The 25,240-nt window shown below is 39.1% G+C and overlaps 2 protein-coding genes and 1 long non-coding RNA gene across 3 annotated transcripts; 1 reads left to right on the top strand and 2 right to left on the bottom strand.

Moving 5' to 3' along the window:
* Positions 1–1,025: 1,025 nt before the first annotated feature.
* Positions 1,026–17,965, bottom strand: LOC103519081 (NADP-dependent malic enzyme-like). The gene is made up of 7 exons (XM_026830518.1): positions 17,936–17,965; positions 17,721–17,840; positions 15,579–15,656; positions 15,294–15,475; positions 3,587–3,767; positions 2,862–2,990; positions 1,026–1,253 (listed from the first exon to the last, which is right to left on the bottom strand). Exons 1-7 carry the CDS (start codon positions 17,963–17,965, stop codon positions 1,041–1,043), a joined length of 933 nt encoding a protein of 310 aa, XP_026686319.1. The 3' UTR covers positions 1,026–1,040.
* Positions 8,757–9,388, top strand: LOC113471491. The gene is made up of 2 exons (XR_003394172.1): positions 8,757–8,891; positions 9,307–9,388. It is a non-coding gene; the product is annotated as an uncharacterized LOC113471491 (long non-coding RNA).
* A 731-nt stretch (positions 17,966–18,696) lies between the features above and the next one.
* LOC103519072 (viral IAP-associated factor homolog) lies at positions 18,697–24,066 on the bottom strand (the record flags this gene model as incomplete). Its single annotated transcript, XM_026830511.1, has 3 exons — positions 18,697–18,986; positions 23,403–23,631; positions 23,922–24,066. Coding segments are annotated over 3 exons (639 nt in total), but the record flags the coding sequence as incomplete, so codon positions are not given.
* Between the last annotated feature and the right edge of the window lie 1,174 nt (positions 24,067–25,240).

Genomic DNA, 25,240 nt, shown 5'->3' with positions numbered 1-25,240 from the left:
CTTGTAGATTGAGTACGAATAGACTATCTTTGGACAAGCAACCACACTAGTAGATCATTGATGGCCGAGGCCACAAGTGAGCGTATTTGGATTAACTTCGGATCAAGCAATCTGATTGGGGTTGATTTCAAAAAATTCCGCCCGGGGCGGATTTTATCCTGATGGGATAATGTTCGTTCTCGGAACGGCTGGGTTTCTCCTATCCTGTCTTCCTTCTCTCTTCGATTTCGGGACGATAAGACCATTGCAGTTACAGTTCCCTCTGTCAAACCTCTTAAAGAAAAAAATCTCTTTTGGAAACTGCACTATATTCACTATAAACCATAGGAAATCAAAGATCATGCTCCATCGGAATTGGTTCCGTTTCTGAAAGCTAGGAATCGACCATTTATTTATAATTTTTACCCATTTGCAACTGCTCCATTACTACTAGATCAGTACTAGGTCCTTGGCTATCTATTCAAATAGAAAGCAAACTAACTAATCAAATTATCTACTTGCCAGCCTGGTTAGCTTAGTTGGTAGTGCGTCTGCCTTGTGAGCGCTAGGCCGCGGGTTCGATTCCCGCCCGGGGTGGATTTTATCCTGATGGGATAATGTTCGTTCTCGGAACGGCTGGCTTTTTCCTATCCTGTCTTCCTTCTCTCTTCGATTTCGGGACGATAAGACCATAGCAGTTACAGTTCCCTCTGTCAAACTCTTTAAAAAAAAATGAACATTTATGACAGAACTTAATGTGTCCCTCCAGATCACTCTTATTTGGCCTTATACTGTTATGCAGGATCTGAAATATTTCTTACTTTACGAAACAGAAAATACCCTATTTTTTTACTCCATGAGTATGCCAAAATTCTAGAATCCCAAATAATTATCTTCATTGAAGTAGATAGGATGGGTACGTTACAATAGATGACAGTAAATAATATGCAACTTTGTGGGGTCTGCTTAAAAAAAAACTCCTCCCTTAAGGGTTTTTTTTAAGGGAAATTAGGTCAACTTTGTTGGGTGGGTCTACATAAAATAAGCTGATCCCTGGGAATTTAGCTAAAAACAGACTCGCCAAAACTCACCTCTCCGGCTCCTAAGAACAGGAACCGGCACTCGGATATCTTCTTGCCGGTAACGCGTCGTCCGGCCATAAGTCCGGCTACAGCTACAGAGGCAGTTCCCTGAATATCGTCATTGAACGTACAGTACTTGTCCCGGTATTTGTCCAGGAAACGGAAAGCGTTGTGGTTTCCAAAGTCCTCAAACTGGAGAAGAAAAGACGGAACTGAGAGCCTGTACAACCTATTGCAATAACCCTTATTGACCCTCTTTCTTGTTCAGCATGTCCCGTTTATGCAGGGTTGGTGTTATAAGTCAATCTTTTCCAGTCAGCATTGTTTTTCAATCTCTAATTCTCTACTAGTAGCCGATCATATATTTGGTAACAAACAATTTCGAGCGTGCGTACCACAGCATCCAAAAGAAATTCCGAGTTGGAAAACGGGTGGGTTAACATCAAGTTCTTGGAAAATAAAGTTGAGTGAGTTAAGTTACCAGTTGTGTTACTTTGTTTGCCAAGTGTTCCCCAGCCATCTAGCATCGGTCGCCAGGTCCGGGCCGGCCTAAATCTTCGTCAAATTTAATAGAGAAACCGCGGGTTTCCCTCTTTTACATTTTTATTCAGTCAATAATTACCTGAATGAGGGTATTCTGTCCATATCGTTTGACCACAGCTTTCATAAACTCGTCAATCAATTCGTCATAAGCCTCGCCTGTCGTTCTCTTCTGTCTCAGTCCCACGTACAGGGGATCCTTGAGTAGTTTCTATAGGGGGAGAAAGAATGACGGATATGAGTCTTTTTATATTTTTTTTACAAATAAAATACTTCGTCAAACATCTTTCCAGAGGGCAACGTGCTCCTGATGCTCGAGCAATTCATTCGTATTCAAGGAGAGTGCTTGAAGTATGGCTAGAGTGGTTTTGCTGCTCAGGTAAAAGCGTTAGGCCGCGGATTCGATTCCCGCCCGGGGTGGATTATATCCTGAACGGATAATGTTCGTTCTCGGAACGGCTGGCATTCTCCTAATCCTGTCTTCCTCCTTTCTACGATTTGGGATGATAAGACCTTACTAATTATATTCCCTCTATCAAACTTTTTTAAAAAATCCAGGAGAGAGCCTTATAAATACCCGTATTGTATTGATATTACTATATTGAGATTCGGCTCCTCGGAGAAAAAAAACATGCTCCTTTAGATCAGAGTCAATCGTGCACCGTTGTAGAAAAAAAAACTTTCAGGGCGATATTTATTCTTTTTAGGACAGACCTTAGACTTAGACACAGGGGTCCTTACCTCATTGTTGGTTCCCTCGTCATTGAACGTACAGTACTTGTCCCGGTATTTGTCCAGGAAACGGAAAGCGTTGTGGTTTCCAAAGTCCTCAAACTGGAGAAGAAGAAAAGACGGAACTGAGAGCCTGTGCAACCTATTGCAATAACCCTTATTGACCCTCTTTCTTGTTCAGCATCTCCCGTTTATACAGAGTTGGTGTTGTTAGTCAATCTTTTCCAGTCAGCTCTGTTTTTCAATCTCTACTGGTAGTCGATGATATTTGGTAACAAACAGTTTCGAGCGTGCGTACCACAGCATCCAAAAGAAATTCCGAGTTGGAAAACGGGGGGGTTAACATCAAGTTCTTGGAAAATAAAGTTGAGTGAGTTAAGTTACCAGTTGTGTTACTTTGTTTGCCAAGTGTTTCCCAGCCATCCAGCATCGGTCGCCAGGTTCGGGCCAGCCTAAATCTTCGTCAAATTTAATAGAGAAACCGCGGGTTTCCCTTTTTTACGACATTTTTATTCATTCAATAATTACCTGAATGAGGGTATTCTGTCCATATCGTTTGACCACAGCTTTCATAAACTCGTCAATCAATTCGTCATAAGCCTCGCCTGTCGTTCTCTTCTGTCTCAGTCCCACGTACAGGGGATCCTTGAGTAGTTTCTATAGGAAAATAAAAAATCAAATAAAATAATCAGGGATGGTTAGATTATTGTATTTGATCATTTCCTCAGTAGGGTGGTCGAGGTGATTTTAAGACACCAACTTGAACATTACCCCAACCCAGGTATCCTTTTAAATTAACAACGAAGTTCGGAGTGAAAGAAGTCCTTTTATGAATCACTGAAACAAAGTGCCTCAAAAACAATCCAAAGAAGGGCTCCTTATTTTCTAAATTCCCTGAAATTTCTTCGTATTCAAGGAGAGTGCTTGAAGTAGGGCTAGAGTGGATTTGCTGCTCAGGGGGAAAAATCCAAGAGAGAGCTTTAAAAAGAGCCATATTGTATTGAAAGGCAGCTCTGATGCTACATAAATTCAGATGCTTCTTGGATCAGAGTCAATTGAGCATACTTTAGATAAGATAGCATAGATTTTTAGGCCGATTTGTCTATCTTTTTAAGAAGGACTTAAACTGAGTCCACACATATTCGACCCCGTCGATCAGCGATGATCAGCATACACTACTTGACAACTCTTCACCTCATCGATTGACGAGGTCAACTATGAGCGGACACAGCTTTAGACACTGGGGTCCTTACCTCATTGTTGGTTCCAACGTCGATCGTAATGGGCAGACACTGATGGGGTTTGATGCCAGCCAGTGCCGTATACAGGGACAGTTTACCCACCGGGATACCCATACCGCATGCACCCAGATCTCCCAGACCCAGAATACGCTCACCGTCCGTCACTACAATAGCTCGCACGTCCGGCTCAGGCCTAAGAGATGGAAGAGTGGAGGAGTAGGAGGAAGAGAAGGAGAAGGAGGAGGAGGAGGAGGAGGAGGATGAGGAGGAGGAAGAGGTGAAATGGAGGAGTGAGACGATAATACAGGAGGTAAGGAGAAATATCGTTCCCCAATTATTACACTCAGATAAATTTTATGACTTGACTTGGATTCGAAACACCAACCTCCAGATTCCAACGCGTTAACAACTGCACCACTGAGGTTGGTCAGTACGAGTAAAGAACACGTCACAAAGGGGTCTGTACGAGTAAAGAACACGTCACAAAGGCGTCTTCTGATTGGTCCAAAGGTTTTCGTACCTCCTATTTGCTCATCTTACCTCAGCAGCAATCAAGAAGATATCTTCGGTAATATGATGGATACCGGTAGCAATCACTCCCAACGCCACTCCAGGGAAGATGTAGGCGTTATTGCCTTGACCAGGGTAATAGGTCTTGGTTTCCATCTTAACGGGCGGGAATGGTGAACCACTGGCGAAGATGCAACGGCCCTGAAAAAAATTGGAGGTCGATTTTTATTAGATTTAATAGAGGGAATTATGTCTAAACAGGGAGTAGACCAGCTTAGTCTGGCTGTGGGGACGTTAAACAGGGAGTATGTCAGCCTGAATTTCCCTTGCTAAAGAAATCGCGAGGTTGAGTGCGAAGGGCATCCACTCGTAAAATTTGTAGCCCAAAGCAATCGCCCTAGTTAGGGCTGATTGAGAGGCTGACGAAAAAACGCCGACCCCGTCTGTACACGGGAAAAAGCGAAGAAAAAGAATGGAGGGAACTGACCTAGAAGAGAAGGTGATATCAGAGGAAGATGTAAATAACCGAGGCAGGTGGAATCATGCTATCAAAAACCCACCTGAGTGGAAAAAAGCTTTAACGTCCCGAAATCGTCGAGATAAGGAAGAAACCTAATGCTTAGGATAAATTTCGCCCGGGCGGTAATCGAACCGGTTACCTAGCGCTTACAAGGGAGGCGTGGCTACCCTCCAAGCTAACTAGAATAGAATATACCTTGTTTATCCTGCTGGGATGGGACTGAGAAGTCCCTTTACCCCCTATGATAAGGAAAGTAAACAGATACGGTTCGTTCTCGGAGAGGCTGGCTTTCTCCTATTCTTCTATCTTCAATTTCGAGGATAAATGCTACCTCGTTCTAGATCTTCGTCCTTCACGAAATCTGCCACAGCCTACGGATAGAGAAGAGATGAGGGATTAGTTTAGTTGTAGTGGGAACTTCAGTTAGTCGTTAAGTTACCTTTACCTTTACAAATCTTCAGAAAATAACCAGTTTTATTTGTGCCACACTGTACGAGTAAAGAAGGAATTTTTAATCGTGTTAAGCATACGTAAACGCCTGTCTCAAATATCGTTCCCCAATTATTACACTCAGATAAATTTTATGACTTGACTTGGATTCGAAACACCAACCTCCAGATTCCAACGCGTTAACGACTGCACCACTGAGGTTGGTCAGTACGAGTAAAGAACACGTCTCAAAGGGGTCTGTACGAGTAATAATCTTTCGACGGCCCCGAGGCCTCTTCATCACCATTCACGACAAGGGCCACTGCTTTGACCTGCTCAAGAACTGGTAAGTCGGCCCGCTCGGTTTTGTAGTTCCGATTTTTTTTGGTTCCTCTAGAAACGGATGGTGTAATTTACGAAAGAATGCGTGTTGCGATTTCTACTTGAGGGAATTTAGGTATAAAGGGTTTGTAATTAGAAGGCATTTCTTTTAGGTTTGAATTTGAAGGTGTTGTAAATTACAAGGGAATTTTTCGAAATAAATGTGCGGCATGTATGTAATGGTTAGGACGCAGCGCCTGGTAAGTGTTTCGGCGTGGGTTCGAATCCCTATAGAAATTGAACGCTTGTAAATTACAACATTGTTTCAGAAATGGGTCCCTGACGTTTCTTGTGGTGCTGGTCGAAGTTTTTGGGAGAGAGATGTAATTTAAGTGAGGGGTATACGAGTGTTTGTATTTCTTTACGACCAGTGGGTAATTTTATGGTTTAAATGACCGTGGTCTTATATTCTTGTAGCTAAAAAAGAACTTGAAGATCACAGAAAGAGGTCCCAAAGCTTGTAAATAAGAGGGAAAACCTTTACTATGGTAAACCTGTGAGGCCCTGCGTCCCCCCTCGGGATCACAGGACATAAGTCAAGTCAAGTCAAGTCAAACCTGTGTAAAAATCTGAGTCAAGTTTAAATCCCGTGTTTCATATCAAAGATCTTGGGTGTGTTGTGTAAAACCCAAAAATTTACACATCTCCTGGTAACCACAAAGAAAATGTTAGATCTTACAAGACCAAAATCGCGATGGTATTTTTATGGATGTCAATGAACCTGTCTCAAGGTCCATGGTCCTAAAACTGGAAATTTGACCTGTGCAGAAAATTGACCAGACGAATAGCGCACGTATACCAACTGTACCAATCACGGGAAGGTCATTTTGAGGTCGAACTCCTATCTTGACATTGAAATGGTTGAGCCAACAGATCGAATGTTACATGTTTGTCGTTTGTTTGTCGTTTGTTTTTCGTTTGTCGTCGTCGTCGTCGTCGACAATGAATGTTTGTCGATACTAGAATGATGATCGGTTCGATTTTTGGGTACATTTTACGTCGTTTGTCGTCGTCGTTTGTCGTCGACAACGAATGTTTGTCGATACTAGAATGATGATCGGTTCGATTTTTGGGTATATTTTAAAGGTGTTTTACTGTATTGGGATTTTGTGAGACTTTGTCGTTAGGGGAAAGAGTCTGTGCATGCGAAAAAATTGGGTACCCGAGGAAAGAAAATGTATCAGGAATTCAGAAGAAAGGATATGTCATTGTATTGTTGTTTAGGAAAGGGGATTCCATCTTCACATCTTTGACATTGTATATTTTTTGAGTTGTAAAGGTGCATCTACACTACATTATAGGTAATCAATAGGGGAAAATTATTTTTTTTTACCAAACGCCGTTTCGCCAGTTACGGCATCTTCAGTGGTATAATCGATCGATGTCGATTTTATTGCACCAAATAATATCAGTACTTTATAATATCAAAATAGTGTAGGCGTACCTGAACATACTTTTTCATGTGGTGAGGGTATATAAAACTGAGGGAATTTTCGCCCTTTGTACTGTAAATACAATGTATTAATTGGTGCGCATGTATCTGCATTCTGCATGGTTCCCCTTTTCCTCCCCTTACCTCCTGTATTATCGTCTCACTCCTCCATTTCACCTCTTCTTCCTCCTCCTTCTCTTCCTCTTCGTCCTCCTCTCCTATCCTGTCTTCCTTCTCTCTTCGATTTCGGGACGATAAGACCATAGCAGTTACAGTTCCCTCTGTCAAACTCTTTAAAAAAAAATGAACATTTATGACAGAACTTAATGTGTCCCTCCAGATCACTCTTATTTGGCCTTATACTGTTATGCAGGATCTGAAATATTTCTTACTTTACGAAACAGAAAATACCCTATTTTTTTACTCCATGAGTATGCCAAAATTCTAGAATCCCAAATAATTATCTTCATTGAAGTAGATAGGATGGGTACGTTACAATAGATGACAGTAAATAATATGCAACTTTGTGGGGTCTGCTTAAAAAAAAACTCCTCCCTTAAGGGTTTTTTTTAAGGGAAATTAGGTCAACTTTGTTGGGTGGGTCTACATAAAATAAGCTGATCCCTGGGAATTTAGCTAAAAACAGACTCGCCAAAACTCACCTCTCCGGCTCCTAAGAACAGGAACCGGCACTCGGATATCTTCTTGCCGGTAACGCGTCGTCCGGCCATAAGTCCGGCTACAGCTACAGAGGCAGTTCCCTGAATATCGTCATTGAACGTACAGTACTTGTCCCGGTATTTGTCCAGGAAACGGAAAGCGTTGTGGTTTCCAAAGTCCTCAAACTGGAGAAGAAAAGACGGAACTGAGAGCCTGTACAACCTATTGCAATAACCCTTATTGACCCTCTTTCTTGTTCAGCATGTCCCGTTTATGCAGGGTTGGTGTTATAAGTCAATCTTTTCCAGTCAGCATTGTTTTTCAATCTCTAATTCTCTACTAGTAGCCGATCATATATTTGGTAACAAACAATTTCGAGCGTGCGTACCACAGCATCCAAAAGAAATTCCGAGTTGGAAAACGGGTGGGTTAACATCAAGTTCTTGGAAAATAAAGTTGAGTGAGTTAAGTTACCAGTTGTGTTACTTTGTTTGCCAAGTGTTCCCCAGCCATCTAGCATCGGTCGCCAGGTCCGGGCCGGCCTAAATCTTCGTCAAATTTAATAGAGAAACCGCGGGTTTCCCTCTTTTACATTTTTATTCAGAATAATAATAATAATAATAATAATAATTAAAAACAAAGTTTTCTTCTCTGTATCTACTACATGGTATTGGGGAAAATCCACTCACTACTCAGCCTCATGAAGAACATAAATAAGTAGGTATTAGTGGCAGCATTATAACACCTATAGCTGACAGATAAGTACTTATTAGTGTCAAATACAAGTAAACACTCTCATAAAACACCTAAGGAAGGAATTAAATTATATGAAGCAAAAGAAGAAGGAGAACAATAATATTAAAGAGTGTGGTAGTGCTCTGGCCTGCCAAATCATAAACACTTTGACAGTAATGAATAGGCAGTTTAAACCATATATGTTCACTTTAATAAATACAAAAAACCATGTAGGTAACTAGGTATCCTATGTGTCAGAAATTAGTAAATTACTAGCCTTAGTAATTTAGAAGGAAAATAAAAATTGTGACATGCATTTCAATCTGAGTGTAATAATTGGGGAACGATATTTGAGACAGGCGTTTACGTATGCTTAACACGATTAAAAATTCCTTCTTTACTCGTACAGCGTGGCACAAATAAAACTGGTTATTTTCTGAAGATTTGTAAAGGTAAAGGTAACTTAACGACTAATTGAGGTTCCCACTACAGCTAAACTAATCCCTCATCTCTTCTCTATCCGTAGGCTGTGGCAGATTTCGTGAAGGACGAAGATCTAGAACGAGGTAGCATTTATCCTCCCCTGAGTAAAATCAAAGAGTGTTCCATTGTGATTGCCGAGCGAGTCGCTAAGTATGCTTATGAGAAGGGTAAGTATTTGTACTTGAATTACATTTGATTGCCTAGGAAATTTTCGGCCCCACCAGGAATCGAACCCGGGACCTCCGGAGTGCAAGCCAACACTGTCTTTTTTCTTGCTCAAGTTCTTGGAAACTTTTTTTTTGTATCAACATTTTTTTTTTTGTATAAAGGCCTGTTCCCACTTGTGAGTTTCATCCGATTTTTTTCCGAATCTCCTCTAATCATTAACGTGTCCTGTAGGTACCTCCTTTTGTGATTGGAAATGAGAGTGTTCTTACTTCACACGACACGATTTTTTTTTTCCGACCGGCACAAAAATGTGCTTGTAGGCAATGTAACGTTAATGAGAGTGTTCCCACTTCCGAACGACAAGTGGGTACGGGCCTTAATTGATCGAATTTCCCCATCTTCCTTTCTCCCCAGGTATTGCTTCTCACTATCCCGAACCTTCGGACAAATTCAAGTTCGTCAAATCTCAAATGTACGACTACCACTACGATTGTCCTCTGCCCGCCACCTACGAGTGGCCTGATCAGATCAGCTTCGAGCAACCCATTCCTGTGAGCCAGATCACTGGAGAACACTTGAAAAAATAAACGCCTCGACATTAGGCATGTTTCAGAGCATCCCTGGTGAAAACAGTGGGAATTTTGGCGATATATTGCAATGGCTTTTTCCTTCCTAAGGATTCATCTGTTACCGATAAATAATTTATCTCATGGTTAGTTTAAGGTTAGTGGTTGGTCTGATTATCTTATTTTTAGTTTAAGGCTAGCGGTTTGGGCAGCTTCTGTGGTTTGATGTTATATCCGGAGGTTGTGGGTTCAAATCTTTGGCGAAAAAATTTCTGACGGAATTTTTTATTGACCGGAAGTGTATGCTGATAAAATATGTTCCTTCACTGTTCGGGTGCGGTTGCAAATTTCATGGGAAATTATAAAAGGATAGTGAAAACACTTTGATAAGAAGAAGGAAAAGTAACACCTTTCCTCCCGCCTTTACTCCCCTGAGTAAAATCAAAGAGTGTTCCATTGTGATTGCCGAGCGAGTCGCTAAGTATGCTTATGAGAAGGGTAAGTATTTGTACTTAAATTACATTGGATTGCCTAGAAAAATTTCGGCCCCACCAGGAATCGAACCCGGGCCCTCCGGAGTGCAAGCCAATACTGTCTTTTTTCTTGCCCAAGTTCTTGGAAACTTTTTTTTTATATTAACATTTATTTTTTTTTTATATATAAAGGCCTGTTCCCACTTGTCGTGAGTTTCATCCGATTTTTTTCCGAATCTCCTCTAATCGTTAACGTGTCCTGTAGGTACCTCATGTGATTGGAAATGAGAGTGTTCTTACTTCACACGACACGATTTTTTTTTCCGACCGACAAAAAAATGTCCTTGTGGGCAATGTATGAGAGTGTTCCCACTTCCGAACGACAAGTGGGGACGGGCATTAATTGATCGAATTTCCCCGTCTTCCTTCCTCCCCAGGTATTGCTTCTCACTATCCCGAACCTTCGGACAAATTCAAGTTTGTCAAATCTCAAATGTACGACTACCACTACGATTGTCCTCTGCCCGCCACCTACGAGTGGCCTGATCAGATCAGCTTCGAGCAACCCATTCCTGTGAGCCAGATCACTGGGGAACACTTGAAAAAATAAACGCCTCGACATTAGTCATGTTTCAGAGCATCCCTGGTGAAAACAGTGGGAAGTTTGGCGATGGTCATGAACATTGAACATACTCGCCAGGACTACACATGATTTTTTTTTTTTACAAAATTACCCCGGCACCACCGAAGCATCACATGATTTATTTGGACTGTCGAAGTAGGACATGTAGTCCCCTTTATCCACATGCTAGCATTAGGCCCGGGGTCACCCTTCGAGATAATCAATAAATTTAATCAACCAATCAGAATCCACAATGCAGAATTTTTGATCAACGTTTAAAATGCTGCATTCTGATTGGTTGATGAACTTTAGCGCTAGCTCGCGCGAGTACTTAAAACCTTTGCCTTTGACGTAACGCGAGAATTTTCCCATCGGATTTCTCGATTGAATTTCTCTTATTTGAAATTTCCTGAATCTTGTTATATTTTGACATTGGGCTTCTTTTGAAGCACTAGAATTTCTGTTGTTCGAGAATAATTTTTTACTACCTCCTGAGATTTTCAAACATCTCGCGAAGGTACAGTGGGTTTATAAAAAGTTTTTCAAGTTTTGCCGGTATGTGTGCAAACGTCAACCATTCCCTTGAAAAATTCACTTAAATTTTCCAGTCGAAGAAGCTTAACCTGTTTTTACCAGTGGACGAAATATGTCTCCGATTTAAGATTTCTGGGTTTGATTTATATTAGGGATCCCGCTCAGGCAAAACTAGAACCCTCAACAGCTGTCTAATCCCTGATTTTATAAATTGACCTTTTCGTTGAATTCTAGTCAAATTTTAATATCCCCCTCCCTACTCCCACTTACTCTAAGTATTATTTATTTTTTTACTAACTCGGTAAAGTCTTACCCTTTCGGTTTTCTGTATTATTTTGTTTCACTCCTGTATTGTTATTGTAGTAATAAGAAATTGAGGTCGATATACACATTTTGAGAGCCATTATGGCTTTAGGTGTACACTGTTTTATTGTCCAGATGGTATGAAATTCAGAAGCCACGAGATCCGATTTTGTATAGAAACTTTTCTTGTTATTTCACTTTTTGAAGTTGATTTGTAAAGAATTTTTTTCGAAGTCTTTTTTTTTTCATGACATTTCTCAGTTCCTTTTATGACAGTTAACAATTTATTTTAATCAATACCTTTTGGACAAAAAGACATCTCTCAAACTAGCAATAGCATATTTCATCTGTTAACAAGTCAATTGTTTTACATTGACTTTCACCATTAAAAAAAAATATTTTAGTTGTAAATTTTATGTCATAGTTTTTACTTTTAGGAAAAGGTATGTACTTGTAATACCCTTCCAGTGTTAGAGAGTAAATTTCGATTTCATTTGTTTATTTACCAATTAAGTTTAGTTCGTCGATTTTCCGATATTGAAATATACACATTTTGAGAGCCATTATGGCTTTAGGTGTACACTGTTTTATTGTCCAGATGGTATGAAATTCAGAAGCCACGAGATCCGATATTGTATAGAAACTTTTCTTGTTATTTCACTTTTTGAAGTTGATTTGTAAATAATTTTTTTCGAAATCTTTTTTTTTTCATTACATTTCTCAGTTCCTTTTATGACAGTTAACAGTTTTTTTTAAATCAATACCTTTTGGACAAAAAGACATCTCTCAAACTAGCAATAGCATATTTCATCTGTTAACAAGTCAATTGTTTTACATTGACTTTCACCATTAAAAAAATATTTTAGTTGTAAATTTTATGTCATAGTTTTTACTTTTAGGAAAAGGTATGTACTTGTAATACCCTTGCAGTGTTAGAGAGTAAATTCCGATTTCATTTGTCCATTTACCAATTAGGTTTAGTTCGTCGATTTTCCGATATTGAAATTTTTCCGACTAGATTTTTTTTAGCTCCAAGACAGGATTTTTTTTCTTTTTAGCTGCAAGATTATTTGACGTTTTGTTTTGTTAGTAAATTTACCTAAATTGATTGACATTTTCAGTCTCAATGAGTGCACTCAGCTTAGTGTTTAAATGTGTTACCAGTGCACAATATGATTTGTTATTGTGATAGTATAGTCTATTTTCAACATTAAATTATTTGACGTTTTGTTTTGTTAGTAAATTTACCTAAATTGATTGACATTTTCAGTCTCAATGAGTGCACTCAGCTTAGTGTTTATATGTGTTACCAGTGCACAATATGATTTGTTATTGTGATAGTATAGTCTATTTTCAACATTTATTGATCACATCAATGTAAAAAGAAACTCCCCTATTTTTGTCCTCTACTTCTTCACGTCTATTCTGTGAGAAAGACCAATTTTTGTTTCAAAGTAATGAAATCACATTTTTGAGGATCGTCAAAAGAGTTCAAAACTACAGCCTCTATTTTACCACTTTGAGAACTATCTCTATTTCCCCAATACGATTATGTTCATACTTATCACACTTGCAGTATTTTCCTTCTGATTCGTTGTCCAAAAGTTGGTCTCTTGTCAGAGCTCCATTTTGAATATTGTTTAATTTTGAATTTCAATTTTGTTTCACGTCTATTCTGTGAGAAAGACCAATTTTTGTTTCAAAGTAATGAAATCACATTTTTGAGGATCGTCAAAAGAGTTCAAAACTACAGCTTCTATTTTGCCACTTTAAATACGGTCTAAATTGAGGACTATCTCTCTTTCCCCAATACGATTATGTTCATACATATCACACTTGCAGTATTTTCCTTCTGATTCGTTGTCCAAAAGTTGGTCTCTTGTCAGAGCTTCATTTTGAATTTCAATTTATTTGTTCTATTCTACTATTAATGAATTTATTTAATTTTGACATCCTTTGTAAATACTTTTTTACTTAAGTTATATATAAAAATGGATACTTATGAGGAACTCGTAAGTATCCATTTTTACGAGGAACTCGTAAGTATCCATTTTTATATATAACTTAAGTAAAAAATAAAAAAAAGTACTTATCTCTAATCACTTCATTTGTTATTGTCCTTGTCACTCCACAACTCCACCTCAGCATTCTCATTTCAGCGGCTTCCAGCATTTTTTCACGAACCTTGTTTAAAGCCCAGGTCTATTAGAGTCCTATTGAAACACTGATGGGATAATGTTCGTTCTCGGAACGGCTGGCTTTCCTCCCTATCCTGTCTTCCTTCTTTCTTCGATTTCTGGACGATAAGACCCTAGCAGTTACAGTTCCCTCTGTCAAACCTCTTTTTTAAAAAAAAAACTTAAACCAAATTTAAACTTAGATTGTGGTGTTGGTCATGGTCTCCCTCTTGCTCTGTGTCCTCCAACTGCCGTTCGACTGACTTTCTTTCCAACATAATGCTCATCCCTTCTCAGTTGTTTTCAAATGTCGGGAACTTGGCCATTTGGTCAAATCCCTCTCATCACATGACCATACCACTGTAATCTTTGTTCCTGGATCTTCTTTGTTACTTTCGTCATCTTGATCTTATCTCTAATCACTTCGTTTGTTATTGTCCTTGTCACTCCACAACTCCACCTCAGCATTCTCATTTCAGCAGCTTCCAGCATTTTTTCACGAACCTTCTTTAAAGCCCAGGTCTATTAGAGTCCTATTGAAACAGTATAAATAAGTTTTTTTTTTTTTTTTTTTTTTTTTTTCGCAATAAAAATTCAATAAAAAATGGACTTCGACCCCTCACCACATGGAACTGATAAATGGTAGAATCAAATCGACATCGATCGAACCAATTTTTTCGCATGCACAGACTCTTTCCTCTAACCCCAAGTCTCACAAAACCCAAATATTTACGAATAAACACCTTTAAAATGCAGCCAAAAATTTGAACCAATGATCATAGTACCGACGACAAACAATTGTAGGTATAACATTCAATCTGCTGGCTCAACCGTTTCAATGTCAAGATAGGAGTTCGACCTCAAAATGACCTTCCCGTGATTGGTACAATTGGTATACGTGCGCTATTCGTCTGGTCAATTTTCTGCACAGGTCAAATTTCCAGTTTTAGGACCATGGACCTCAAGACAGGTTCATTGACATCCATAAAAATACCATCGCGATTTTGGTCTTATAAGATCTAACATTTTCTTTGTGGTTACCAGGAGATGTGTAAATTTTTGGGTTTTACACAACACACCAAAGATCTTTGATATGAAACACGGGATTTAAACTTCGACTCAGATTTTTACACAGGTTTGACTTGACTTGATTTGACTTATGTCCTGTGATCCCGAGGGGGACGCAGGGCCTCACAGGTTTACCATAGTAAAGGTTTTCCCTCTTATTTACAAGCTTCGGGACTTCTTTCTGTAATCTTCGAGTTCGTTTTTAGCTACAAGAATATAAGACCACGATCACTTAAACCATAAAATTACCCACTGGTCGTAAAGAAATACAAACACTCGTATAGCCCTCACTTAAATTACATCTCTCTCCCAAAAACTTCAACCAGCACCACAAGAAACGTCAGGGACCCATTTCTGAAACAATGTTGTAATTTACAAGCGTTCAATTTCAATAGGGATTCGAACCCACGCCGAAACACTTACCAGGCGCTGCGTCCTAACCATTACATACATGCCGCACATTTATTTCGAAAAATTCCCTTGTAATTTACAACACCTTCAAATTCAAACCTAAAAGAAATGCCTTCTAATTACAAACCCTTTATACCTAAATTCCCTCAAGTGGAAATCGCAACACGCATTCTTTCGTAAATTACACCATCCGTTTCTAGAGGAACCAAAAAAATTCGGAACTACAAAACCGGGCGGGCCGACTTACCAGTTCTTGAGCAGGTCAAAGCAGTGGCCCTTGTCGTGAATGGTGATGAAGAGGCCTCGGGGCCGTCGAAAGATGAGGCCGAACTTCTGACAGGCCAGGCCTACCGTGGGGGTGTACACGATGGGCATCAGCTCTTCCACATTCTCCGAGAGGAGGCGGAAAAATAGCCGCTCGTTACGGTCCTGCAACCAGAGGTGAAATACCGTACGATAATGAGTATTTCTTGACGAGACGACATGATGAGTAATTCTTGATTTTTTCGGACTTCTGACAGGCCAGGCCTACCGTGGGGGTGTACACGATGGGCATCAGCTCTTCCACATTCTCCGAGAGGAGGCGGAAAAATAGCCGTTCGTTACGGTCCTGAAACCAGAGGGGAAATACCGTACCATGATGAGTATTTCTTGATGGGACGACATGATGAGTAATTCTTGATTTTTTCGATTCAACCAAGGATTTTTTTCGATTCTAACAAGGAAAACATTCCTGCCTTCTTTGCTTTGGTTTTGAAGACAAACCCTATTTTTATTTTCGTCCCGAGAACGAACCCTATCTGTTTAGGATAGTGGTCATCCCGGCGGGAATCGAACCACCTTGCGCTTACAAGGCAGACTTGGATGATAAAAAACCTTATGTTTTAATAAAATCCTCCCCCGGGCGGGAATCGAACCCACGATCTAGCGCTTACAAGGCAGACGTTCTACCCTCCAAACTAACTAGGCTGGCGAGGCAAGCATCTCAACCAGGTTTCATTCTACCCATGTTGGACAGAATGAACAGTAGGTATTAAGCAGAAAGGAACAATCCATATGGCAATTCCCAGTGTAGGTGTTTCATCTCTGCTAAATGCTGTTCGTTTAACGTTTAATCCTAATAATACTAATGAGTCAGAGCCGAGCTCTCTAGCTCCAACAGCCTTGATCTTGTAGTTTCGTCGAGGTGATGTCATTATTATTAAATTCTCATTCTGCATGCAATACCATAATCATAATGTACCATAGCCATGTACTACCGCAACACAGTCTCCACTAGTAAATTCAGAACAATCGAATTTTTCTCCTTTTTCTTCAATATGGGCGTATCAAACTAGTTAGCTAGCGCGTCTGCCTTGTAACCGCTAGGTCGCGGGTTCGATTCCCGCCCGGGACAGATTTTATCCGAAACAGTAATTAAAGGTTCGTTCTCGGAACGGCTGACTTTTTCCTATCCTGTCTTCCTTCTCTCTTCGCTTTCGGGAGACAAACCCTATTTTTATTTTCGTCCCGAGAACGAACCCTATCTGTTTAGGATAGTGGTCATCCCGGCGGGAATCGAACCACCTTGCGTTTGCAAGGCAGACTTGGATGATAAAAAAACTTATGTTTTAATAAAATCCTCCCCCGGGCGAGAATCGAACCCACGATCTAGCGCTTATAAAGCAGACGTTCAACCCTCCAAGCTAACTAGGCTGGCGAGGCAAGCATCTCAACCAGGTTTCATTCTACCCATGTTGGACAGAATGACAGTATAAGCAGAAAGGAACAATCCATATAGAAATTCCCAGTGTAGGTGGTTCTTTTCTGGTTAATGCTGTTCGTTTAATCCTAATAATACTAATGAGTCAGAGCCTAGTTCTCTAGCTCCAACAGCCTTGATCTTGTAGTTTCGTCGAGGTGATGTCATTATTATTAAATTCTCATTTTGCATGCAATACCATAATCATAATCTACCATAGCCATGTACTACCGCAACACAGTCTCCACTAGTAAATTCAGAACAATCGATTTTTTTTTCTCCTTCTTTTTCTCCGATATGGGCGTATCAAACTACATGGGATTCCCCAACCTAGTTAGCTAGCGCGTCTGCCTTGTAACCGCTAGGTCGCGGGTTCGATTCCCGCCCGGGACAGAAACAGTAAAGGTTCGTTCTCGGGACGGACGGCTGGCTTTTTCCTATTCTGTCTTCCTTCTCTCTTCGCTTTCGGGGCGATAAAACTGTAGCAGTTACAGTTCCCTCTATCAAACCTCATTTTACTTTCTATTACCCTTGCGTATAGGGAACCTATACGAGGTAATGAGAAAGTATTGCAATCAGTCCAAATTTTCAAAATCGGGAAATGTTCGGAAAAATCTGTTTTCCGGTCCCCTGAGTCCAAAAAAGTACTTTTTTTCAAGACAGGATAGGGAGGAAAGCCAGCCGTTCCGAGAACGAACATTATCCCATCAGGATTAAATCCGGCCCGGGCGGGAATCGAACCCGCGGCCTAGCGCTTACAAGGCAGACGGGCCACCAACCAAGCTAAGTAGGCTGGCCGGTTTAAGTTTAACTCTTGGATTAAGCTGTAATATTTTCCATTTCCTCTGACAACTGTGAAATCAGATATAACTTAATCCAAGAGCTTCGGGTATCAGTAAATAAGAACTTCATCATCTTTAACTTACCTTCAACTCTTCCTTTGGCCAACAGACCGTCAATGTCCATCATCCAAATCCTATCTCTTGCTTCTTGCACGGTAGAACCTTCGGTTTGCATGGCTCGCACACACAGATCAGCAATACCAATGGCAGCCTGGAAACATTGTTAAGGTGAGTTCATGTTTTGGTTGCTAATTCTCGATTTTTTTCCCCTCTCTCATATTCAGTGTTCTCACTACTATCTCTTGCTTCTTGCACGGTAGAACCTTCCGTTTGCATGGCTCGCACACACAGATCAGCAATACCAATGGCAGCCTGGAAACATTATTAAGGTGAGTTCATGTTTTGGTTGCAAATGCTCGATTTTTTCCCCTCTCTCATATTCAATGTTCTCACTAACCCGACTTAAGCAAAAGACTTAATTGAGATGAAATTAATGAACATTAGCTAGGCCACAAAAAAAAAAAAAAAAAAAAAAAAAAAAAAAAAAAAAAAAAAAAATCGTCCCTAAATCAAAGGGAAAAGAAGGGCAGGAAAGGAGAAAGCCGTTCCTGTGGATATGAACACAGTATTATCCAGCTGTTCCTAGAACGGACTTTATCTGATCCTTATCCCACAACCTAGCGCTTACAGGCGCTTTATCTTTCAAGCTAACTAGTAACTAGGCTGGATTGAAAAATCAAAACTTTGAAAATGATGAGTTTTTTTTTTTTTTTTTTTTTTTTTTTTTTTCAAAATTTTCCCTCTTCTGAAGCTCGTTTCTCCCTTTTTTTGGCGTGATGGCGCCTGTACTAAACCATATTAATAACAATCTGCCCCGCCAAGTCAAAACAGTTTAACAGTAAGTATTATTTTTCCATTTAGGGCCCTTGAATTTGTAAGTAGGTATTGGAAACAAGGTTTACTGAACCATAAGAAATCCTATGCATAAATTAATAACAATCCGCCCCACCAAGTCGAAACAGTTTAACAGTAAGTATTACCTATTTCTCCATTTAGGGCCCTTGAATTTGTAAGTAGGTATCGGAAACAAGGTTATAAGGCGTTATCTTCCAAGCTGACTAGGCTAAAAAATAAGATGAAAAAAAACTCACCATCACAACTCAAATTCGTCCTAAACTCATCAGGTCCCACCATTTGACTTTGCATTTTACCCTCGAAGTAAATGAACAGCGTGGGCAGATTTTTGTCCGGATAGTTGGGTATGCATGTGGTAGAAATGCTCTTGATGAATTTGGTGGTGGGGAATTTGGCAGCTAGTTCACTCAGGTGGTTGTTGATGAGGGAACACAGGGGAATACTGAAATTAAACAATGTGAAATGGTTAATCCGTTAATCAATGTATCTAGTAATGCGTTTGCACTCACTCGGCATTTGCCGATCGGCTTTGGTATGAGATGTTTCCATTTAAACAGATGGAAACAAATCATGCCGATCGGCAAATAGCAAATACCGAGTGAGTGGAAAGGCACTGTAAAATGGTGGATTCGAGTATGCCATAAATAAAATGTTTTATCTACCAAACCGACACTGCACAGTACGTACATTTACGTAACAACACAATAACAAGAAAAGAAAACACGTTTATTTCTGTCTTATTTTGGAGCAATGAACCACCTTTTACACAAAGGTGTGTCCACACGTGTTCGACGGCAGTCGATTGATCATCGATCGATGTTGATCGACTATGGTTGCACATAACTTAGACTCATATACGTTCTTTTACCATCTTTTGATCCTATAGTATTCATTATTCTTATTCGTATCAGTTCCGTTCCGTTCAAGGCCATGAATACCCAGTTGTTGTCTTTCCCGCAGAGAGAAAGCTAATCCCTGAAACATGAAGCAATGGAAGGGTGAAAAAACACTGTGTCAATATGTTGATACCTAGGAAAAATAGGTACTGGATTTCCAATGGTAGGTATCAATACAGATAAAAAAGGTATACTTAAAATACAAGCAAATTTTCATTTTCATCTCCAGTATTTTCAAATATAAGGGTAAGTTAACGAATTGAGTTTTTTTTTTTTTTTTTCATCTTCAAAGTAAAAAAGTCCAAACCGATTCTCATTTTACCTTGTTCAATCTGGGATCTCTAATATGGTCAATGCCTTGAACCATAGAGGGACAAATGATGTCTCCCGTAGCTTCATGATAACATCTGAGATGGTCTTGAGGTAGAGCAGCAGATAGTTTGGTCAAATTGTTCAGTGCAGAACATCTTCCACTTGCACACACAGCCCTGAAAATAATAAAAATTAGATGAATGTCTTTGTTCTTCTTCCAAATAAAAATATTGGAAAAGGGTGCAGAAGTCACATTTGTGGAATATTGCTACCAAAGGAACTGGCACAAACAAGCAGTGACCAGTGTTATTAAAGGGTTAGGTTAAACGCAAGAAGGAGTTTTCAGAATTAGAGCAGTGATTAATGTTATTATAGGGTTAGGTTAAAAAGGAGCTTTTCTTTTCCATGGATGTGACTCCTGCATAATTACCTTAAAAAGTCCAAACCAATTCTCATTTTACCTTGTTCAATCTGGGATCTCTAATATGGTCAATGCCTTGAACCATAGAGGGACAAATGATGTCTCCCGTAGCTTCATGATAACATCTGAGATGATCTTGAGGTAGAGCAGCAGACAGTTTGGTCAAATTGTTCAGTGCAGAACATCTTCCACTTGCACACACAGCCCTGAAAATAGTAAAAATTAGATGAATGTCTTTGTTCTTCTTCCAAATATTAAACACTCCATAATAAGTCTTTCCAATTGAGATTAGCTGGGATAATTTTTATAAATTTGAAAATTTTCATGCATTAATTATTTTATTTAGTATATTTACTGTTATTTCTCATTTTCGTTATTTTTTTTAGGCGGGCCTTCGCGGGCCGCAAAAATGAGCTCGCGGGCCGCATGCGGCCCGCGGGCCGCGGGTTGGACAAGCCTGTATTAAACACTCCATAATAAGTCTTTCCAATTGAGATTAGCACATTAGCTTGATCAGTAATTTCCCTCATTGATAAAATTATAGTATGTAAATGGGTCAGTGGGGTTGAAATTTGAATATTGTTTGAGAGCTAAAAAAATGATGTGTCAAACCCTCAAGTACCTAGGTAATACTAAAAGGATAATTGGATATGCCTTCACTCAGTAAGTACATCAATCACCATTGTAGGTTTCAGACCATTTGTTCTGCATGATGGTCGAGTTTTACCACCATGGATTGTCTCAGGATTGAGTGCAATCTGAGGTTGACCTGGCTAGAGGGAAATCCTTGTTTCATCCCAATCCCCAGTTGGTAAACCCCAGCATAAGAAAAAATCAGTTGGTACATCAAAAGTTCTGTAGGAAACAGGCTTAGGGCTTAGGTACCCAGGTACATAATGATTTAATGATGATTTAAACAAATTTTTGAAAAATATTCATCTCACTCAGTAAGTACATCAATCACCATTGTAGGTTTCAGACCATTTGTTCTGCATGATGGTCGAGTTTTACCACCATGGATTGTCTCAGGCTTGAATTCAATCTGAGGTTGACCTCACTAATAAGTATAGGGAAATCCTTGTTTCATCCCAATCCCAAGTTGGTAACCCCCCATCAAAAGACAACAATCAGTTGGTACATCAAATTTAATGTTCTGTAGGAAACAGGCTTAGGTACCCAGGTACATATGTAATGATTTAATGATGATTTTACAAATTTTTTAAAAAATATTCATCTCCTCTGATCAATAAGTAGGTATGTGAGCTGGACAGTATTTTATGAACCACTCTAGGTTATATATTTGTACCTATATCTTTTATCACTGTATTATCTCATTGTCTCATTGATATAAATATTCCGGGCAATAATCCAAGAGTAAATAGGTATATTACTTGGTTTCTTCTGCATAGATTTACTTTATCTTGACACCTTGAAGAGAAAAATAAAACTGATTTGAGTCTACTTACTGGACACCTTTGGGTAGAGCCGAGAACATGATTTCCAACGGATAACACACTACGGTTTCGAAGAAAAGGACGAGATATAGTTTTCAAAGATTTGTGACCTAATTTTATTCCCCGGACTAAAGATACATTTTCACTTTTAAATCACAGTTCGCACTTTCGTACTTTGCAAAGCAAAAGAAAAATTTTGATTGAAAAACTCAAAAACTTTACTCAGCAAAACATTTTCAACCGCGCATGCGAAATGACCTTGGAAATTCAAAAAAATCATATGATCCAGTGGATTTTTTCCGAACTAAATAAAAGCGGGAAATTTAAAATGTCGTGAGTCGACTCAACGAATCGTTCACACGATCAATTCAGATGGTGCCTATCACAGGGTCTAGCTGAGCTTGAATACAGGCACAAAAAAAATCTATTTCTTCAGACTATGTAATTAAAAATATTTCCTGAGCTCGTCAGAACGTCGAAATATCGCCAGGGCCGAGCCGACTTCTTGCTTTAGCTTTCCTGACCTATATATTAGAATATTATAATCGCTATGCAAGTTTTCTTTCTCTCTCTCTCTCTCTCTCTCTCTCTCTCTCTCTCTCTCTCTCTCTCTCTCTCTCCCTCTCTCTCTCTCTCTCTCTGGGAAGTGCCTGCTCAAGAAAAACAAGGGAAAAGACGGAAGTTTAATAAATAATTTTTTTTTAAAAAAATATTGATTTGATTAAATATATTAAACAATAGAAACAATAAAAACCTAGAATTAACTGTGTAAAAATAAACTAAAAACTGACGTGGGGAGGACCCTCCGTCAATGAATAATTATGCAGATGTATTACTTAAGTAAGAAGAGTTCTTACTCATAAGCCTGACACCAACTCATCAACCTTATTGAATAGAAGCTTAAGCCAGTAGCTGGCAAGAAAATTAAAATGCATTTATCTAAGGATTTTTGAGAGAAACAGGAAAACCTGGCATTGAGAAATACAAATTACAGATCGAAAACCTATTAAAGAAAATATTCAAAATCCTGTTCCATCAACGAATCCCAAATGTTAAATTATCCAGTACTAATTCAACAAGAATTAGTAGAAATTCAGAACCATTCTGTTTTGAAGCATATGTTTGAAGAATCCACTACATCAGAGCTAAACACGGAATCAATCGTCAAAATTTGGAAAAAAAAGTTCCAAAAGACCAATTTCCCGTGTTATGTGACCTTGCTCAACAAATTCTTTCAAGATTTGGGTCTACTTATGTGTGTGAAAAACACTTTTCGACACTATTAACTTTTGTTAAAAATAAATATAGGTCCACACTCTCTTCCAATCACATCAGGGACGTAGTTTTACTGGTAACCTCCGAACTACATCCAAACATAGAAAGATTGGTACAAGATTATGTGTGTTTAATTAAATGAGTTTAATTCTGATTAAATGTTTTTAAATTTGGGTTTTCTGTAAAAGTCCTAACTTCAAATAAAAACACTTGTTTCAAACAAGTGTTTTTATTTGAAGTTAGTTTAAAAACACTTGTTTGAAACAAGTGTTTTTATTTGAAGTTAGGACTTTTAACAGAAAACCTTGTTTCATACTAATATTATTGTTATGAGTATTATTGTTAAGAGCTTTGTACAAGCAACCACACAGTCAAACGTATCATGTGGCCCGCGGCCTGATCTGGTATCCAAAATTTGGCCCGCCTTCAAAAAAGGTTGAGCGCCCTTGCCTTAGACTCATATGGTCTGTGTCCTAGCATGTCCATCCCGTAGCACTTACCCTTGTCTATACAAATGTAACACCACCCAGATACCCTCTCCTGCATTGTTCACCTCCTGCACATACGTATCGCCATTGATTTCCAGGACACGACCAAACCTGGACTTCTCGGCCATTGCCTTCATCTCTGCTATACGCTTACGTCGATATTCCTGCAGGACTCTCTCATCTTCCTCGTCCTCTAACTCGTCCAAATCATCCAGGTCCATGTCTCCCAGCTCTTTCTCACCTGAAAAAATTTGGACCGATTGCAATACTTTCTCATTGCCTTGAATAGGTTCATATGGGTGATAAAAAGTAAAAATTGGTGGGGATTGGAACACTGTAATGTTCCCAGTTCCCACACAAACCAAATTATCCGTTTTCATACGGTTCGCGGATCTGAATCTGAAAGCCCATTCCGCGAGTAAACCTGTTTAAGATAAAGTTCGCCCCCGGGGCTGGAATCGAAGTCGCGATCTAGAGCTTACAATGCAGACACTACCCGACAAGGACAAGGTTGGAATAAACTTTTCTTACCTTTGCCTTGTTTCTCCTTTACGGTTTGCTCAACCAGATTGACAATATCATCTTCCGTCACTTCTTTCTCCTTCTGGGGTATGATTCCTTTCGCTCTGAGGATGTCATTCCATTGGGTATCTTCCTCGTAATTCTGAGAACGAGGAAATCATATCGGTTGTATGTTGTGAGTCGTGAGGAGCGAGATCTTTATACACCACGCCCCTTGGGCTTAAGACTGACAATAGTTATAAAGTTATGTTGTTATGACAGTTCGAGTAGGTTACTTGTGCATGCCTACTGCGTAATGATGAAGGGCCCAAGATTGAGGTCTTACTGTAAATAACTTACTGTGGGGAGGAAACTGACAAGTATTTGTGCATTATAAAAATCAATACAGGTTTGAGGTTGACCACAGCTCCAAATGGAACCTAAAATGAAAGGAAAATTCGAAGGAAAAAGGTATAGAGGAAGGCAAATAAGGACTTGGGTGGATGACATCAAGGATGGACTAATGGGCCAACATATGAGGCAATCAAGAGGCCCAAGATCGAACAAAATGGCGAGATACCATTGAAGAAATATACTGCCACTTTAAATAAAGTTATGAAGAAATAGAGCTACTTCCTTTAACAATATGCTGCTCTTCTTCTTAAATTAGCCTTTTCCTAATAGGGTCAGTAAGCCATCTCCTCAGAAGTTATTATTCAGCTTAGGAGGTGTTAACCTTATTTATAAAAAATAAAAATGAAATTTTATTCAATTCAATTTTATTTCAACCATATTTCTGGAAAAGAATAGGACAAACACTCGTTCTTGCATTGTAAAATATGGAGTCTGATACTATAATTTTATGGAATATTAAATTGACTTACCTATTTACAATCAATAAGGAAAGTAACAATAGCAATATTACCAATTCGAAAAAAAATATGCAACTTTGAAATACAATAGGAAGTTAAAATATTTTTAATATTTAATTATACACAATATTGATATGGCACATGAGAAAAGATTTGGCATTGGAGATATTGAGAATGAATTGAATTAAAAAATATTCCACCAAACTTGATTTAATTTTGGATTAAATACATTGTTTAAATAGCAAGCAACTGATTATCTCTCTGTAAAATTCGAAATCTCAATACCATTTCTAAGGTATGTGCTTGAAAACATGCGAATGTATGATTAGATCTAAACTATTTAATATTATGACATAATATGGAACAACATTTCTTAAAATTGACTAGAACAGCACACAACTCCTTTCAAAAAGCACTTAGCTTAGGAAAAAAAAAAAAAAAAAAAAAAATGGGGCCAAATGGGGTGCCCAGGCCCCT

This window comes from Diaphorina citri, unplaced genomic scaffold (assembly GCF_000475195.1).
Source record: "Diaphorina citri unplaced genomic scaffold, Diaci psyllid genome assembly version 1.1 scaffold63, whole genome shotgun sequence".
In the NCBI taxonomy this organism is placed as follows: domain Eukaryota; kingdom Metazoa; phylum Arthropoda; class Insecta; order Hemiptera; family Psyllidae; genus Diaphorina; species Diaphorina citri.
Note: the sequence above shows the minus strand (reverse complement) of the source record. Positions and strands in the feature narration are given on the sequence as shown.

Bases quoted from the DNA above. Each gene is read 5' to 3' on its own strand.
- LOC103519081 (XM_026830518.1), bottom strand. From the start codon at position 17,965: ATGCAAACGGAAGGTTCTACCGTGCAAGAA. The intron at 15,657-17,720 runs GTTGAAGGTAAG...CTCTGGTTTCAG, and splicing joins GTCTGTTGGCCAAAGGAAGA to GACCGTAACGAACGGCTATT. The intron at 15,476-15,578 runs GTAGGCCTGGCC...CTCTGGTTGCAG, and splicing joins CCATCGTGTACACCCCCACG to GACCGTAACGAGCGGCTATT.